The sequence below is a fragment of the Schistocerca piceifrons genome, chromosome 5, assembly GCF_021461385.2.
Source record: "Schistocerca piceifrons isolate TAMUIC-IGC-003096 chromosome 5, iqSchPice1.1, whole genome shotgun sequence".
In the NCBI taxonomy this organism is placed as follows: Eukaryota; Metazoa; Arthropoda; class Insecta; order Orthoptera; family Acrididae; genus Schistocerca; species Schistocerca piceifrons.
In genome coordinates, this window is record NC_060142.1 from 273004309 (window position 1) to 273024382 (window position 20074).

Here is a 20074-nt window from a genome sequence, read left to right on the forward strand (position 1 = left end):
GTTTGTGGCAAAGAAGTGTTTCCACTGTAGCGAATGGGAGGAGGAGAGTAGGCCTTTTACAAGTCCAACATGGTTAAACCTGGGAGTAGGCTGAACGTGAAGTCTTTGGATAGGACTGAAACTTCTATGGGGCTGAGGATTTTGGTCGATAGGTTATTGGTAGAGTTTTGCGATTGTTTTTGGCTCTGGATTTCATGGAGTGTTCGTAGGGGAGGATTTTGGAGGATGGGGTACATCAAAAAGGTCAGCTAGGCAGGGTCAATGTGCTTTGAGGGATTGATGAGGAGGAACACTGTGGGTAGGATAGGGGGCTGGATAGTAGTGCCCCAAGGCAGGAGTAGGATGTCAGCAGGCTGGATAACTTGTGGAGATAGTGTGTAGCATGTTCTTCTAGGTGTTGGAGTATCAGGAGTTCAATTTGGGTGATAGAGGTGTAGATAGTAGGGAATGACATAGTAACAGTATTTTGTGGAGTGAGTGGAGGTGGTTTAGGCATGAGGGATGCCTATGCCATCGATGTTTTTTTGCATAGCTGGATTTGTGAGGGAAAGGGATTGGTGGAATCTGAAAAGATGAAGGTTGCTGTGGAAGGAGGGATGGGATCCAGTAATACGGATTTTTGTGGTTAGGCCATTGGGGTGGGGGGGGGGGGGGGGGGAGGAGGAAGAGAATATGGGACCAGGTTTTGGCTAGGGATAAGGAAACTTTCCTGAACTGGTGCAGATAAACAGAGCAGGGGTCCATTGAGAAGGTGGGGAGGGAGATGGTGGGGAGGGGGGGGGGGCGAAGGGGGAGGGATAGCGTTGGGGAAAGTAGTTCACATTGGAAGTGGCGAGTAAAGCTGTCACCGGTTATTGTAGGGGAGTTGAATAACATTGATGTGTGTAAGAAATGAAAGGAAATGTGTTGGGGGCAGGGGGTAATTTTGTGACTGGGGTATATTTCATCACACGATACATCGTCAAAAGCACGAAATAAATTTGATCATGCATGGTTTGTTGTCACATGTAGTAGATAAAAAGGAAACAAAGACAGGAAGGCTGGGAGCGTTGCTTGAAGTGTGTTACGTTGTTATTGGACGTTGTATGGCACATGGAGTTGTGTGTGGGGCTGTCATAATGAATGCAGCCGATACTACAGGGTGTAACAAAAGTCACTTGCAGCCACATGTATCGTGGCTGCTGTGGAGTGTTTCGTAAAGGCAAGAGGAAAAAAAGTAATAAAAAGAAATGGATGAGCAATAGAAGGGAGCTAAATAAAGGAGACAGTAATGAAGGGTGTGCAACACGAGGTTTTGATGGGTGGGAGCCACAAGGTGGTATAATAATGTGTTGTGGCGTAACAAGACAGCCACACCACTCGGAAGTAGCCGAAAGGCACGCGTTTAGCTCACGTGGAGATTGGCGTGAGGTCTGAAACAGGATACGTAATGAATGCTATAAAGAAAAGTACGTAGCTACTGGAATACTTAACTTTAATCCATCATGGTTGTACATCGCTATTGACGATACAAGTGAGACTCTGTAGATTCAGGCAATAAACTACTAATGGCGCCTTGCTAGGTCGTAGCCATTGACTTAGCTGAAGGCTATTCTAACTATCTGCTCTGCAAATGAGCGAGGCTTCGTCAGTGTGCATCGCTAGCTACGTCGTCCGTACAACTGGGGCGAGTGCTAGTAAGTCTCTTGAGACCTGCCGTGTGGTGGCGCTCGGTCTGCAATCACTGACAGTGACGACACGCGGGTCTGACATGTACTAATGGACCGCGGCCGATGTAAAGCTACCACCTAGCAAGTGTGGTGTCTGGCGGTGACACCACATAATGTGTGGAAAGTTCTGGTTGAGAATTATGAATTATTTAGGAATAAAGGAGTTGACTCACTGAAAGACACAAGCACTTTGTTGCTGATAGGCACATAAACTAAAGGTACACAGCTCGGCTAGCTTTCGGAATGCACTTCCTTTTTCTAGCTGTAGGAAAAACATGCCCCCGCCCCCCCCCCCCCCCCCACACACACACACACACACACACACACACACACACACACACACACACACACACACACACAGACGCGCGCGCGCATGCTCCTGTCCCCCCTACATTGTGCTCAATCAGCTGCCAGCTCTTTGACTGGCCCACATTGGATGGGGTGCAGAGAGGCAAGAGACAGGGAGGGAGTTTGAAGGGAAGTGTATAGTGACCCTTGGGAGAGTGGGGAACCGCCTGTCTGCTAACTAGGGGTGCAGATTGAGGGGGCAGGTGGGGGCTGGGCATGCAATTTCATAGACCAGGGCGTTAGGTAACAGCACAACTAGCTGATGATCCATGTTACAGGGATCATGTCCCTTTGGAAGACCCAGGTGCAAGAAGTGCCCAATCCACCCATCCATCACCATCCAGTTCCGTCAGAGGCTTATCATAACCCATCAGAGGCCAGACCACCAGTGAAAGCAAGCATGTTATGTACCAGCTCTGCTGCAACCACTGATCAGTGTTTTACATTGGTATGACAACCAACCAGCTGTCAACAAAAATGAATGGCCACTGCCAAACTGTTGCCAATTTTGTGTGTGTGTGTGTGTGTGTGTGTGAGAGAGAGAGAGAGAGAGAGAGAGAGAGAGAGAGAGAGAGAGAGAGAGAGAGAGAGAGTACTCCAGTACTCCATCACTTGCCCAGTACCCTCACCCAATTTGTGTCCCCACATAAGGTAGTTGTGTGTTGATATGAAACTTCCTGGCAGATTAAAACTGTGTGCTGGACTGAGACTCAAACTTGGGATATTTGCTGTCTGCGGGCAAGTGCTGTACCAACTGAGCCTGAGCTTCCCATTAGAGTCTTGCATGACCAAGTAAGCGAGCACAAAATATGAAATGGGGCGAGCACACCCTAACTGGATAGGCTGCCCGCACTAGTTCTAGTGACCAAGCATAGATGCCGTGACCGAATACATAGCACGTAACGTCAAACACATTACACGTGTCATTATCCGTGTGGTGTGTCTCTCTCTCTCTCTGTAATCATGCCAGTGCAGTAAGATGTAAGATTGAAACCAATGTTTACACATTGAAGAAACTGGAAGGTCTAAAAAGCTTAGTATGGAGTAAATTTCTGTTGGTTGTAGACGAAAACAGTGCATCTACTGGGTACGTATCGTGCATAAACTGCTCCACATTATCGTGTTTCCAGTCGGGAACCACTCATTTAAAGAAACACAGTTGCAAGAAACCTCGCAAAGATACAGCTCCTTCACGGATATCGGCAGTAATAAAAAATAGTATTACAGCAAAGTGTGTTGCCGTGTGTGCTAAAGATATGAGACCTTTTAATGCTGTTTCCGGTAAAGGTTTCAGAGAACTAGGCCATGAATTAGCACATCTAGGTGCGCATTATGGAGAAGTTAACGTGGCAGATGTCATGCCACATCCCTCTACTATAAGCAGACATGTCAAAGAACGAGCTGATGCAATACGAAACAGCATAATGCCTTCTGTTATTGCAGAAGTTATTAATAAAATATGTGCTGCGACAGATGATATGTGGACTGGTTCGCAAAACCTGGTGCACTATTTAACGCTTACAACACATTACATTAACACAGATTGGTCTGTTGTGAACAATGTTTTATTTACAACAAAATTGCCGGGAGTTAAGAAGACGGGAGTAAATATTATGACAGAAATTGAAGAGAGGATGGGTGATTGGGACATTTCGCCGGACATGTTGCACAGTTTTGTTTTTGTCTCCGACCAGGGTGCCAATGTAATAAAGGCTTTGGAAAATCACGAAAGGATTCCTTGTGCTGCTCATTGTATAAACACACAGTTAGCCATAGTTTTGATGAAGATAACTTCTTGCTAAATCATGCCCCGAACATCGCATCAACAATAAATACTGCAAAATGCATTATAAGGTACATTAAGAGAAGTAGCCTCTGTTTGTCTTTGAAATCATCGTTGAAACTAGAGGCCTACACACGCTGGAACAGCTTGTACACTATGCTGGAATCCTTACACACTATTATCATAGATCCTTCAAGTACTGTGTCATCACCACCCAGAAAGAGAGTTCGTTTCAAGGAATGGAGGAACAACAGATCATCCGCCGCAGATGAAGTAGATCTCTACATTTTAATGTACCCCGGAGATGATGATGACATCTTAAAGTGGGGGAGCAGACATGAAACAGATCTGTGAGGCCTGGCTGCAGTTGCACAACGTATTTTATGTATCCCAGCAACAAGCGCACCTAGTGAAAGATGCTTTAGTAAAGCTGACATGTTACTAACAAATTGTCGCAGCCAATTAAATGCGGAACGCGTAAGTGATTTACTGCTGATAAACAATAACTATAATTTTGTTTCTGTTGCAAACGTGAAAAGTACGACAAGTCACGTCTGTAAATGTTTAATGTTCTTTGTATGCTTTCTTTATGAAGATGGTTGTCTTCTAGATTACAGGGACAACATTTATTTAATGTTTCCTATTAATGAAAGGAAAAATATATCTTCTGTTTGGAAATGAGACTCGTCTTCTATCCACAATTGTATTGAAATATCATTTTACTTCCCAATTGCTTTATGAATTTAGCTGTGTCTCGTACCCGTTCTTGGAAACGTTACTTTTGTATTAAAAGAGAGAGAGACAGAGATCAATACATTGTGTGTGTGTGTGTGTGTGAGTGAGAGAGAGAGAGAGAGAGAGAGAGAGAGAGAGAGAGAGAGAGAGAGAGAGAGAGAGAGAGAGAGAGGGGGGGGGGCGTTGGATTTGCACAGTACGGTGCAGCGAGCCGAGGCGAGGTGAGACATCAGCGGTGACCGGTCATGCTCGGTTATCTGCATGTCCAGAATCCGGACAACAGACATGGGGCGAGTACGTGACCGAGTCGAGTCGTGTGGGGCCGGACACGAGCGGCTCGGTCCCCCTGTCAACAGGCGAGCGGTGACCGGTCAAACATTGAGCGTTGCAGCACTCTACTTCCCATGCAAGACTCCTATCCAATTAGGTAGGAGGCGATGTACTTGCAGAAGTAAACCTGTGAGGATGATTCAAAAATTGTGCTTGGGTAGTTCAGTTGGGAGAGCACTTGGCTGCACAAAGCAAAGATTCAAAGTTTAATTCTCAGACTGACACACAGCTTTAAGTTGTCAGAAAGTTTTTCTTTACTTGTTCAAGTTTGAAGCTACTATCTGGGCCCTCATAGCCTCTGATGATGTATCCAGCATTATGAGAACAACATTAGGCACATAAACAAGCCTTAACCCATGGCCAAATGCCCATGTAACAAAAACCAACAAGTGTGCAAATACTGGCCATGAAAGTGTACATTGTAAGGACACTGAATGTTGATCTCATATACTTATCTTCCTGTGCAATATATTGTCAGACATTCTGTGGTAGAAAATGCTGTTTACAATTATGTGTTTATTTAATCCAGCTGTTGTTTGATGATAACAGATAGATCTGTTAGAATTGCCAACATTTCAGTCAGATTTTTACAGTGGAGTTATTTTTCTTATGGCTCTGTTCTGTAGTTTGAAAACTGTGCACATTCGATCTAAGAGCGAGCGTAACACGCTGATGGCATTCTCATCTTACAGTGTACTTACTCCTTGGTCCTACAGCCCTTCTAGGTCCTTGGCCACTCTGACAACCTGCTGCTCATTTCCTCCATCTTCCTTCTCCCCTCCCTTCTTTCTCAACTCATTCTCCACATCATCCAGCCATCACTTCTGTGATCTCCTTTTTCATCTTCTGCCACATGGATTTTCTCTGTAGACCTTCTTGACAAATCTATCCTCTGATATTCACTGTATATGGCCCAACCACCTTAATCTGTTGCACTTGTTTTCCAAAACTAGAGTAGCGTAGCCATGTAGTTGTCCCAGTTCCTTGTTTTTCTGTATTCTCCACTGCCCTGTCTCAGTCAGTGCTCCAAAAATCTTTCTTAGTATTTTCTTCTCCCAACTTTTCAGGCACTCCTCTGCTGCCAAGGTCAATTTCCATGTTTCTGACCCCTACATTAACATTGGTCTTATAACCATTCCATAGACAATCACCTTGGATTTTCTACTTAGACTGTATGATTGAATAGTCTTAATCGGTGCCCAATAAGTTCTGTTTCCCACAGCAGTCCTTGCTTTTATTACTTCAGTTACACTGTTATCATTGGTTACCAAGAATTCCAAGTATTGGAATTTCTCACATCCCTCATAGTTGGCCCCATCGATCTTGATGTGTTTCTCTGTAATAGCAGCATTTCTCCTGGAAGCAGAGAGATACTGTGTTTTGGTGTCATTTATGCGAAGCCCCAACTCTCTGGCATTAGTGCAGCATACCATCTCCAGCCTCAGATTAATCTGCTTTATGCCACAGTGGAAGCACAGCATGTCATGCCACCACAAGAGCAGCTTGGCAAGCTACATGTTGGTGTCACATGTCAAGGAGAGATCAGAAGACCAATCTATGTCCCTGTTTCCTACACCACCCACTAATACTATGTATCTCTTTTTCTTGATAGTTGTCTGTCACCTCACTCAAAACCCTGCATCTTAGAATTTACTGCAAGCTTGGACCAACACCTCAGCCATAACCTGGATCTTGGAACAGTACCACCTCCTTCCCAGGAGTCCAGGTCGCAGTTAAAATCTGCTGCATGTTTCCTGATCTTATCTGTGGCTCCTCTCCACTTCAACCTCCACACTTTCCACTCATGGCCAAAGATTTTGAATAAAACACCTCAGTAGTGATATATTTGTATCTATGTATGCAAAGACTGCTTTTGTTTTGTTTTGTGTTGTGCTTGTCTGAGAACTCTATTTTTCAATTTCTTTGCTCTTTGTAAGTCATTAAATATTAGTTACCCTTCACTGTCTCATATACCTATCTATGTTCTGTCCTTTTAAGGGGACATTGTATGTCCTATACCTCAATGTTAAATTATCGAATTTTGTAACCCATTATCTTGTCAATTTTTTAAGACACCAACTTACAATTTTCCATAATTATTGAATGAATGCACCTTTCTAGATACGCTGAATTACACTAAGTTTTTTGACAGAATTTTGTAAATAAATGAACATAAAAACAAAACAACTCAGGATATTTTAATTATTCTTGTTCCATATGTGTTGAATATCACACTTGGCATGCTGTAAAAATTTCATGACTCTCCCATCACCACTTTTTTAGAGAACATGTTATTTATTGCAAAAAATGTAGTTAAGAATGGATATTGAGGATTAAAACTTTTTTATTACAAATTCTAATACAGACTTACATTTCTGCATCTTTATGCACTGGAATTGCCATGGCCCATAGTCTGTCTCTTTTCAGTGTCACAACAGCCCAGTGCTTGCCTCCTCCTTTTCTTTCCTACTTCTTTTGTCATTTGCTGAGCAGCTAACTCTGCTTCATCTACACGATGCTCTTTCAGTTCCCGCAGTCTTTTAGCTGTGTTCTGTCCAAATCTTACCCCTGACTTCTCCAGAACCTTAAGTCTTTCATAGTTCCCACCATTAAAAGTTATTACAGCATTAGACACTGCCAACTTTTGAGTCATAAGGCCAACAAATATATTTTTACGCACATGCACCACACAACATTATTGAAGGACTCATTCACATTCTGGTTTTCCCCATGTAAACACTTCTTTAGTAGTTCAGGATTTGCCAAATCTCTGTAAATAGGTTTGATTGCCTCCATTACTGCCAAAGGAAGAAAATGTCTGTTAAATACATGCAGGGTGCCAGAAAATTCAGCTTGCCTATATTTACACCAAGTGTTTGGTGGAGGTGGAAACAAAGCATGACATGGCTTTTCATCAGTTAATATTTGATGAAATAAAGTGCTCCACACAGCTCTTTTAATATTCCCTAAATTGTCATACTTCTAACTTTTGCGCCTCTGGCACTTTTGCGCTTCAGTAATTAATTTAGACACAACACCTATTCTAGCTCCAATATCCTCATAAAGTTTAACTTCACCACCACGAAGACAGCAGTAGACAAGTTTCAGAATGAACTTGTGCAAGGATTTGCAGATCAGTAATGACGTTGTCCATAATATCACTTTTACCACTGTTACCCATTTCTAAAGTTACTTTCCTTTTCGATGCACTAGGGGGCGTCGTCACTTCAGAACCATTATTGTGCTTTCCTTCACTGCTAGCAAACATGTTTTGAAGTACTTCAGAAGAAAATGCAGGTCTCACATTTGTGTTTCTTGAAGTTACTTTTATGCTTAGTCATTTTATTTGCGTATAAAAAGCAATAGAAGTTAGCTTACTACAAAAATAGCCTATAATCACACTACTTTAAATGAAAACTAGTATCAGAAACAAAGGACTGATCTGTTTATTCATAATGCCAACTTCTGAGACGTAGACTGCTCAACTGTGGCAGTATATGCGTCGCCACGAAATTTGACCGTCACATATCAACATTCAAAATATTATTTAAAGGTCTCACAATTGTCTGATTGTAAGGTATTATATACCAAAATGTTCAGGAAAGACCAAAGTACATTATGGAGGAGAAAACAGAAAATGTCAAATTTCAATGAATTTCACGTACAATGTCCCCTTAACAAGCAGTCTCTGGTTCTGGAAACATAATTTTCTATTATTATATAGTTCATTAGTTAGTCATTTGAGTAATTTTTTTTTGTATTGAGGAACAAGTCAGCTTATAGAATAGTGTACATGCTTGATGTTGACATTAATGAAGACATTATTTTTTTAGTCCTACTCATGCAAATACACTTAAAAACAAGATATTTTCCACACAGGCTCTTTAATGTTAAGTGATGTGCCTCCGTCTATTATGTATACCACTTAATCTTCATATCAAAATTAATGATACAGATATGTAGTGTGTTGTAATTAATTAAAATTAAGACTACAAAATATTTATCTGCTGTAAAATTTTGATTATAATCTTCTGTTGTAGGAACCTGGAAATTCGGAGGAGATAGTGTGTTTTGTTAAACAAAGAAAAGTAAATTTTGACGTGTTTGAAAAAATTGATGTCAATGGAGATAATGCACATCCGTTATGGAAATATCTTAAGTACAAGCAAGGTGGAACTCTTGGAGAGTAAGTCAGTCTACAATAGCCATTTATTCATAATTTTTTGTAGTGGGTATATGTGACACTGTATTATTCTTGATGAATGAATTTGCATTATTTGATACTTGTCATTGTTTTACATTGTGAGCTCTGTATTAATGAATTTTTCATACTTTCTGCTCCAAATTTTTCCTTTTTCCCCTTTTGTGATGCTGGACTTTCCACAAAACAATGTAAATTTAAAGTTTTGGGGGCCACTTGAGTGAGAGACAGCATACCTTTTTACAACTTGGTCTTTTAACTTCGACACTTTACTTTGTCTTGTATAGGGATGAGCTCCCCCCCCATGAACCATGGACCTTGCCGTTGGTGGGGAGGCTTGCGTGCCTCAGCGATACAGATTGCCGTACCGTAGGTGCAACCACAACCGATGGGTATCTGTTGAGAGGCCAGACAAACGTGTGGTTCCTGAAGAGGGGCAGCAGCCTTTTCAGTAGTTGCAAGGGCAATAGTCTGGATGATTGACTGATCTGGCCTTGTAACAATAACCAAAACGGCCTTGCTGTGCTGGTACTGCGAACGGCTGAAAGCAAGGGGGAAACTACAGCCGTAATTTTTCCCGAGGGCATGCAGCTTTACTGTATGATTACATGATGATGGCGTCCTCTTGGGTAAAATATTCCGGAGGTAAAGTAGTCCCCCATTCGGATCTCCGGGCGGGGACTACTCAAGAGGATGTCGTTATCAGGAGAAAGAAAGCTGGCGTTCTACGGATCGGAGCATGGAATGTCAGATCCCTTAATCGGGCAGGTAGGTTAGAAAATTTAAAAAGGGAAATGGATAGGTTGAAGTTAGATATAGTGGGAATTAGTGAAGTTCGGTGGCAGGAGGAACAAGACTTCTGGTCAGGTGATTACAGGGTTATAAACACAAAATCAAATAGGGGTAATGCAGGAGTAGGTTTAATAATGAATAGGAAAATAGGAATGCGGATAAGCTACTACAAACAGCATAGTGAACGCATTATTGTGGCCAAGATAGATACGAAGCCCACACCTACTACAGTAGTACAAGTTTATATGCCAACTAGCTCTGCAGATGACAAAGAAATTGAAGAAATCTATGATGAAATAAAAGAAATTATTCAGATTGTGAAGGGAGACGAAAATTTAATAGTCATGGGTGACTGGAATTCGAGTGTAGGAAGAGGGAGAGAAGGAAACATAGTAGGTGAATGTGGATTGGGGGACAGAAATGAAAGAGGAAGCCACCTGGTAGAATTTTGCACAGAGCACAACATAATCATAGCTAACACTTGGTTTAAGAATCATGAAAGAAGGTTGTATACATGGAAGAACCCTGGAGATACTAAAAGGTTTCAGATAGATTATATAATGGTAAGACAGAGATTTAGGAACCAGGTTTTAAATTGTAAGACATTTCCAGGGGCAGATGTGGACTCTGACCACAATCTATTGGTTATGACCTGTAGATTAAAACTGAAGAAACTGCAAAAAGGTGGGAATTTAAGGAGATGGGACCTGGATAAACTAAAAGAACCAGAGGTTGTACGGAGATTCAGGGAGAGCATAAGGGAGCAATTGACAGGAATGGGGGAAATAAATACAGTAGAAGAAGAATGGGTAGCTTTGAGGGATGAAGTAGTGAAGGCAGCAGAGGATCAAGTAGGTAAAAAGACGAGGGCTAGTAGAAATCCTTGGGTAACAGAAGAAATATTGAATTTAATTGATGCAAGGAGAAAATATAAAAATGCAGTAAGTGAAACAGGCAAAAAGGAATACAAACGTCTCAAAAATGAGATCGACAGGAAGTGCAAAATGGCTAAGCAGGGATGGCTAGAGGACAAATGTAAGGATGTAGAGGCCTATCTCACTAGGGGTAAGATAGATACCGCCTACAGGAAAATTAAAGAGACCTTTGGAGAAAGGAGAAACACTTGTATGAATATCAAGAGCTCAGATGGAAACCCAGTTCTAAGCAAAGAAGGGAAAGCAGAGAGGTGGAAGGAGTATATAGAGGGTCTATACAAGGGCGATGTACTTGAGGACAATATTATGGAAATGGAAGAGGATGTAGATGAAGATGAAATGGGAGATACGATACTGCGTGAAGAGTTTGACAGAGCACTGAAAGACCTGAGTCGAAACAAGGCCCCCGGAGTAGACAATATTCCATTGGAACTACTGACGGCCGTGGGAGAGCCAGTCCTGACAAAACTCTACCATCTGGTGAGCAAGATGTATGAAACAGGCGAAATACCCTCAGACTTCAAGAAGAATATAATAATTCCAATCCCAAAGAAAGCAGGTGTTGACAGATGTGAAAATTACCGAACTATCAGCTTAATAAGTCACAGCTGCAAAATACTAACACGAATTCTTTACAGACGAATGGAAAAACTAGTAGAAGCCAACCTCGGGGAAGATCAGTTTGGATTCCGTAGAAACACTGGAACACGTGAGGCAATACTGACCTTACGACTTATTTTAGAAGAAAGATTAAGGAAAGGCAAACCTACATTTCTAGCATTTGTAGACTTAGAGAAAGCTTTTGACAATGTTGACTGGAATACTCTCTTTCAAATTCTAAAGGTGGCAGGGGTAAAATACAGGGAGCGAAAGGCTATTTACAATTTGTACAGAAACCAGATGGCAGTTATAAGAGTCGAGGGACATGAAAGGGAAGCAGTGGTTGGGAAGGGAGTAAGACAGGGTTGTAGCCTCTCCCCGATATTGTTCAATCTGTATATTGAGCAAGCAGTAAAGGAAACAAAAGAAAAATTCGGAGTAGGTATTAAAATTCATGGAGAAGAAATAAAAACTTTGAGGTTCGTCGATGACATTGTAATTCTGTCAGAGACAGCAAAGGACTTGGAAGAGCAGTTGAATGGAATGGACAGTGTCTTGAAAGGAGGATATAAGATGAACATCAACAAAAGCAAAACAAGGATAATGGAATGTAGTCTAATTAAGTCGGGTGATGCTGAGGGAATTAGATTAGGAAATGAGGCACTTAAAGTAGTAAAGGAGTTTTGCTATTTGGGGAGCAAAATAACTGATGATGGTCGAAGTAGAGAGGATATAAAATGTAGGCTGGCAATGGCAAGGAAAGCATTGCTGAAGAAGAGAAATTTGTTAACATCCAGTATTGATTTAAGTGTCAGGAAGTCATTTCTGAAAGTATTCGTATGGAGTGTAGCCATGTATGGAAGTGAAACATGGACGATAAATAGTTTGGACAAGAAGAGAATAGAAGCTTTCGAAATGTGGTGCTACAGAAGAATGCTGAAGATTAGATGGGTAGATCACATAACTAATGAGGAAGTATTGAATAGGATTGGGGAGAAGAGAAGTTTGTGGCACAACTTGACCAGAAGAAGGGATCGGTTGGTAGGACATGTTCTGAGGCATCAAGGGATCACCAATTTAGTATTGGAGGGCAGCGTGGAGGGTAAAAATCGTAGAGGGAGACCAAGAGATGAATACACAAAGCAGATTCAGAAGGATGTAGGTTGCAGTAGGTACTGGGAGATGAAAAAGCTTGCACAGGATAGAGTAGCATGGAGAGCTGCATCAAACCAGTCTCAGGACTGAAGACCACAACAACAACAACAACAACAACAGGGATGAGCTGTTGCTATCACAGTTATCTAAATATTATATGTAGTAAATTTTGTTCTCTAAGTGTCTTCTGCCAGTTGAAGCCAGCAACTCTTCTGATGTTCCTGTATCTTTCGAACTCCACTTGAGAACTGCTTTCATTCACTTTCTATCAGTTCGTGGTGCAACATTTCCTACCCATTTCACTGTCTTAACTCATTTTAATACACCACTGACTTTGCTCACTACACAAATACATAATATACATTGGCTCAGTGTTTTTGCATTGTCATGGTTACCTTCTGATGAGGTTTGAACCTTGAAACAAATTGCACAAATAAAACTTAGCAAGATGGGACAACGCTGTGACTTGTAGTGCTTAATGTAATATTTATGTACTGAGTTTAGCAAAGAGTCATTGTGAAAGAGTGCAAATATCACTATAGATTGTTCCAAGTGAGTTTTGCAGTCTGCAGTGTTATTCTCAATATTGTTTAGAGGAAATTTGGGTAGTACATATCGCTGTGAGTGTAAAATAAATCTTTCCTCTACAACAACACTTGCTGGTTATATACAGAAGTCTCTCTCTCTCTCTCTCTCTCTCTCTCTCTCTCTCTCTCTCTCTCTCCCTCTCTCTCCCTCTCTCTCTCTCTCCTCCCCCCCCCCCCTCTCTCTCCTCCCCCCCCCTCTAAAAGCTGAGATATTTTAAATAGAAGTTTCCTCAGTAAGTCATGGCAATAATAGGATATGGTTATCAAAGCACTTTTTACAATGAAATACCACGGCGAGAGAGTCAAACCCTTAGTGACAGTGAACATGATCCAGAATTTTAGATGAAAGAAAGCAATAATTGCTGATTAACTCAGATAATTAGGCACTAGCATGAAATTTCAGTTCACCATATGCTTCTTTTTGTGAAGCTGGAGACATATTTTTCAATAGCAGTTGACTGATCAAAGTAACAAAATTCTCACATAAAAAGCATATGTAAGGAATTGCAAGAAATGATCAGCAAATCCATCTCAAGAAGGTTCAGTTTAGCGATAATGCTCAAAAAATAATGAAGGAATATTTATTCCATTTAGTCACTACACCACTGAACAATTCGTCACCATCCCTTTCTTTATGGCCTATGAAAAAATACAAAATAGGGACAAAATTATCAACATAGGAATTAATTAGATCAAGTTTTAAGAAATGAATTCCATAGACAGTTATTAGAATATGCCCTGTTTAAGCCACAATAATATTACATAGCATCATAGATGCTTATGTTTCAAGAACAGGGCAAGAAAAATGGCTTAGGCTTAATGAGAAAAAGTGAAGTACAATATTTGATATGTTTAACAAAAAGCTACTTTGAGTCCTTTTCACTTCAAGAAACCTCAAATTTTTACTTTGCTTTTAATAACATAAAATGCATCACAAATAAAACAGAACAGAAATTCGCCTAGTATTACAGTAGTTTCATAGGTATACATTGAGTAAATTATTTTTTGTTGTCCTAGTTTCATCCAAGATGCATAAGTGTGTTTCATGGGTAACACATGTAACACAATAGGAAGAAGGTTAAAGAATACATCACACTTTAAAACACATTCAATGGAGAGTTTAGGATAGCATATTACGATAGGGTAGATTGATCTTCAGGAATACTTCACACTTCGAAACACTTTCAAACGACGCAAAGTCTAGGATAGCAATGTTATCTCTCTCTCTCTCTCTCTCTCTCTCTCTCTCTCTCTCTCTCTCTCTCTCTCACACACACACACACACACACACACACACACACACACACACAGCCACTATCTCATTTCGCTCTGAAGAAGGCCTTGTGGCCGAAAAATGTTCAGTACTCTTTACATTGTGCCTGTCTCTGATTCAATGCCCTCTGTATGTGGTGAGTATAAATCTATCCTTTTAACACACTTTTGTGTCCCAAGACTGCATTGTGGATTTATCTTATTCTTAATTTTTCTCCAAATTGCTATTATAGCTAGGTAATATTCATTCCATGTAATAAGTGGCAATTTCTTACCAGTAGGCTAACTTTCTTTTCCTTCTCTCATTCTCATGTGAGAATGATATTGTGTTAGAATTTAGAGTTGTATTGTCTTGCAAGAGTATGCCAAGTTTTTTCCAACTTGCTTAAAAGGAATGTTGCTTTTTTAATGTTGCAGTTTCATTAAGTGGAATTTCACCAAATTTATTATTGATAAAAATGGACAGCCAGTTGAACGACACAGCCCAAATACAAACCCAAGTGTAAGTATCTGATATAAGGTGGAGATGAGGTAAAAATGGACCAAAGACAAGGTGTACTTTAATCTTTGCATTTCTGTTTCGGTATTACTCAAAACTAATATTCAGCCAGGCAAATTCACGTACAGGACTAAAAAAGTATGAAATATGTTGTTTAGAAAACGTTAGAGTAAATTAATTGCATTGTACTGAAACTGGTGTTGCTACATTCTTATGAATGAAATTGAGTTCTCACTTACTAAGTGTGTTGTGAATTCCTCTAGTTAATTAAGATTGCTGCAGTTGAATAGTGAAATGGGTTAACAGTCAAGACTACATTGGATTCTTCTCCTCAGAAAGTGTGTGGCTGAATTCTTATAAGGGGAACTCCTTATTGGATTTAACATTGAAATCAAGTGATCAACTACACCACTTGAGCTATACTTTTTTAAAGTGGTCATGGGCTAAGCAGACCATAAAGCTAGGGAAGTGATCGCCAATATTATTTTTTGATGCAGTTGTTTATTCCGTTACATACATTTTCTTTTTCCCTCTGAGTGCTCTCCATTATTGGAATTTTTTTTAGAACTACTACTCTGCATGGCTTCATTGTCCCAAACTACTACATAATGGTGGCACAGCAGCTGGATTGGGGTGAAAGGTTCTTTTGGGTGGAGTGGGCAAGAGGAGAAAGGAAACAGGCAATGGGAGGGAGGGTTGGATGGGAATACGACTGAGAGTTCGGGAGGAAGATGTAGCGCTCACATAAGGTAGCTCCCCCTCCCCCTCGTAGAGGCCTCACCAGTCTTTCTTGAGTTCATTCTTGGCATCCACGGGACCCCAGCCTGTGAAGCATATCTTCCCTTTCCACTGTACATCTTTATGCTATATTTTCAGGAATGCGTGTTGTAGTTTAGATAGCCCAGCATCAGAACAGCCCCTCACCTGTTTTTCTTTTTTTCTCCATCTTCTCCCCTTCCTCTGCTTTAGCCTTTGAGGTTTGTCTTAATTTTTTCTTCTCTGTGTGTTCCTGAAGGCCGACTCATGCATTTGATGGGTAACAGGTGATTGGATAATGTGTAATTCCCAACCCCACATTGACAGGTAATGTTTGCGTGTACCCCTGGCACAAGCCAGGCCCCCAGAGGGGTGATTGCCTAAGCTGTTACCTCCCCAGTTGTCAAATGGTCCCCCTGTCAGGAGATCGGGAGGAATGACCTGTGATGTGAACAATCACCTAAGGTGAGCGAGCCCCCTCTAGAGGGGAAGGGGTAGGTGGGTGGGTGCGGCGGTGTCTAGTTGGAAGGTGCGGGCCATTGGAGATGCTGGCAATTGTAGATCTCTCTCGCTCTCTCTCTCTCTCTCTCTCTCTCTCTCTCTCTCTCTTTTCCCCCCTCAGTGAGCCAATCACAGTCTCAGTCGATATCTCCTAAACGTAAATGGAATGAGTCTAGAGATTGAAACACCCTCCCAGCTGCTCCACAGTTCCTCCTGGTTTCACGTACTGAAGGAGGTCAGTACTTGTTGTTGTTGTTGTTGTTGTGGTCCTCAGTCCTGAGACTGGTTTGATGCAGCTCTCCATGCTACTCTATCCTGTGCAAGCTTTTTCATCTCCCAGTACCTACTGCAACCTACATCCTTCTGAATCTGCTTAGTGTATTCATCTCTTGGTCTACCTCTACGATTTTTACCCTCCACGCTGCCCTCCAATACTAAATTGGTGATCCCTTGATGCCTCAGAACATGTCCTACCAACCGATCCCTTCTTCTGGTCAAGTTGTGCCACAAACTTCTCTTCTCCCCAATCCTATTCAATACTTCCTCATTAGTTATGTGATCTACCCATCTAATCTTCAACATTCTTCTGTAGCACCACATTTCGAAAGCTTCTATTCTCTTCTTGTCCAAACTATTTATCGTCCATGTTTCACTTCCATACATGGCTACACTCCATACGAATACTTTCAGAAATGACTTCCTGACACTTAAATCAATACTGGATGTTAACAAATTTCTCTTCTTCAGCAATGCTTTCCTTGCCATTGCCAGCCTACATTTTATATCCTCTCTACTTCGACCATCATCAGTTATTTTGCTCCCCAAATAGCAAAACTCCTTTACTACTTTAAGTGCCTCATTTCCTAATCTAATTCCCTCAGCATCACCCGACTTAGACTACATTCCATTATCCTTGTTTTGCTTTTGTTGATGTTCATCTTATATCCTCCTTTCAAGACACTGTCCATTCCCTTCAACTGCTCTTGCAAGTCCTTTGCTGTCTCTGACAGAATTACAATGTCATCGGCGAACCTCAAAGTTTTTATTTCTTCTCCATGAATTTTAATACCTACTCCGAATTTTTCTTTTGTTTCCTTTACTGCTTGCTCAATATACAGATTGAACAATATCGGGGAGAGGCTACAACCCTGTCTTACTCCCTTCCCAACCACTGCTTCCCTTTCATGTCCCTCGACTCTTATAACTGCCATCTGGTTTCTGTACAAATTGTAAATAGCCTTTCGCTCCCTGTATTTTACCCCTGCCACCTTTAGAATGTGAAAGAGAGTATTCCAGTCAACATTGTCAAAAGCTTTCTCTAAGTCTACAAATGCTAGAAACGTAGGTTTGCCTTTCCTTAATCTTTCTTCTAAAATAAGTCGTAAGGTCAGTATTGCCTCACGTGTTCCAGTGTTTCTACGGAATCCAAACTGATCTTCCCTGAGGTTGGCTTCTACTAGTTTTTCCATTCGTCTGTAAAGAATTCGTGTTAGTATTTTGCAGCTGTGACTTATTAAGCTGATAGTTCGGTAATTTTCACATCTGTCAACACCTGCTTTCTTTGGGATTGGAATTATTATATTCTTCTTGAAGTCTGAGGGTATTTCGCCTGTTTCATACATCTTGCTCACCAGATGGTAGAGTTTTGTCAGGACTGGCTCTCCCACGGCCGTCAGTAGTTCCAATGGAATATTGTCTACTCCCGGGGCCTTGTTTCGACTCAGGTCTTTCAGTGCTCTGTCAAACTCTTCACGCAGTATCTTATCTCCCATTTCATCTTCATCTACATCCTCTTCCATTTCCGTAATATTGTCCTCAAGTACTTCGCCCTTGTATAAACCCTCTATATACTCCTTCCACCTTTCTGCCTTCCCTTCTTTGCTTAGAACTGGGTTGCCATCTGAGCTCTTGATATTCATACAAGTGGTTCTCTTCTCTCCAAAGGTCTCTTTAATTTTCCTGTAGGCGGTATCTATCTTACCCCTAGTGAGATAGGCCTCTACATCCTTACATTTGTCCTCTAGCCATCCCTGCGTAGCCATTTTGCACTTCCTGTCGATCTCATTTTTGAGACGTTTGTATTCCTTTTTGCCTGTTTCACTTACTGCATTTTTATATTTTCTCCTTGCATCAATTAAATTCAATATTTCTTCTGTTACCCAAGGATTTCTACTAGCCCTCGTCTTTTTACCTACTTGATCCTCTGCTGCCTTCACTACTTCATCCCTCAAAGCTACCCATTCTTCTTCTACTGTATTTATTTCCCCCATTCCTGTCAATTGCTCCCTTATGCTCTCCCTGAATCTCCGTACAACCTCTGGTTCTTTTAGTTTATCCAGGTCCCATCTCCTTAAATTCCCACCTTTTTGCAGTTTCTTCAGTTTTAATCTACAGGTCATAACCAATAGATTGTGGTCAGAGTCCACATCTGCCCCTGGAAATGTCTTACAATTTAAAACCTGGTTCCTAAATCTCTGTCTTACCATTATATAATCTATCTGAAACCTTTTAGTATCTCCAGGGTTCTTCCATGTATACAACCTTCTTTCATGATTCTTAAACCAAGTGTTAGTTATGATTATGTTGTGCTCTGTGCAAAATTCGACCAGGCGGCTTCCTCTTTCATTTCTGTCCCCCAATCCATATTCACCTACTATGTTTCCTTCTCTCCCTTTTCCTACACTCGAATTCCAGTCACCCATGACTATTAAATTTTCGTCTCCCTTCACAATCTGAATAATTTCTTTTATTTCATCATACATTTCTTCAATTTCTTCGTCATCTGCAGAGCTAGTTGGCATATAAACTTGTACTACTGTAGTAGGCGTGGGCTTCGTATCTATCTTGGCCACAATAATGCGTTCACTATGCTGTTTGTAGTAGCTTACCCGCATTCCTATTTTCCTATTCATTATTAAACCTACTCCTGCATTACCCCTATTTGATTTTGTGTTTATAACCCTGTAGTCACCTGACCAGAAGTCTTGTTCCTCCTGCCACCGAACTTCACTAATTCCCACTATATCTAACTTCAACCTATCCATTTCCCTTTTTAAATTTTCTAACCTACCTGCCCGATTAAGGGATCTGACATTCCACGCTCCGATCCGTAGAACGCCAGTTTTCTTTCTCCTGATAACGACATCCTCTTGAGTAGTCCCCGCCCGGAGATCCGAATGGGGGACTATTTTACCTCCGGAATATTTTACCCAAGAGGACGCCATCATCATGTAATCATACAGTAAAGCTGCATGCCCTCGGGAAAAATTACGGCTGTAGTTTCCCCTTGCTTTCAGCCGTTCGCAGTACCTGCACAGCAAGGCCGTTTTGGTTATTGTTACAAGGCCAGATCAGTCAATCATCCAGTACTTAGGTACAGTTAATCCGTTTACTATTCAGAAAGGTGTGGGAGCAATTGCAGACCCTTTGAATCCTGCTCTCACTTATGTAATGTGACTTTGCTTCTGGAGAACAATTGTGATTTTCAATCCCACTGCTTTGCTCCTCCACGGCTATCCTGTTCGTGTCAAGGGCCATTGAAAGCTGAAATCTTTGCGTGATGTTATTTACACTCGCTGCTTGAAGGTATGACAGAGGGAGAAATCCAAACTTACCTATCTGATCAGGGCATCATTGCGTTCCACCGGGTAATGAAAAAGGTTGATACAAAGTTAGTGCCTACTCGCCCTCTTGTAATCACATTTGATCAAGTAGTGCAGCCATCAGAGATCAAGGTAGGCTTGAAATCATCATGGTCTTGACCGTACATTCCAAATCTGATGCATTTCTGCTAGTATCAGTGTTAACAACCACACTTGCATGTCCTGTCAAAACACGGCCAAATGTGTTACTTGTGATAGGGATGCTCACG

The 20074-nt window shown here is 41.3% G+C and overlaps 1 protein-coding gene across 4 annotated transcripts in view; it reads left to right on the plus strand.

Moving 5' to 3' along the window:
- Nucleotides 1-20074, plus strand: part of LOC124798068 (phospholipid hydroperoxide glutathione peroxidase-like) — a 54949-nt gene that overhangs the window by 28650 nt on the left and 6225 nt on the right. For 3 of the 4 annotated variants that reach the window (XM_047261301.1, XM_047261304.1, XM_047261302.1), the window contains 2 exons: nucleotides 8946-9091; nucleotides 14865-14949. In XM_047261301.1, the coding sequence (XP_047117257.1) occupies nucleotides 8946-9091; nucleotides 14865-14949 (231 nt within the window). The remainder of the gene's footprint in view (nucleotides 1-8945; nucleotides 9092-14864; nucleotides 14950-20074) is intronic. The other variant, XM_047261303.1, reaches the window with a different exon arrangement.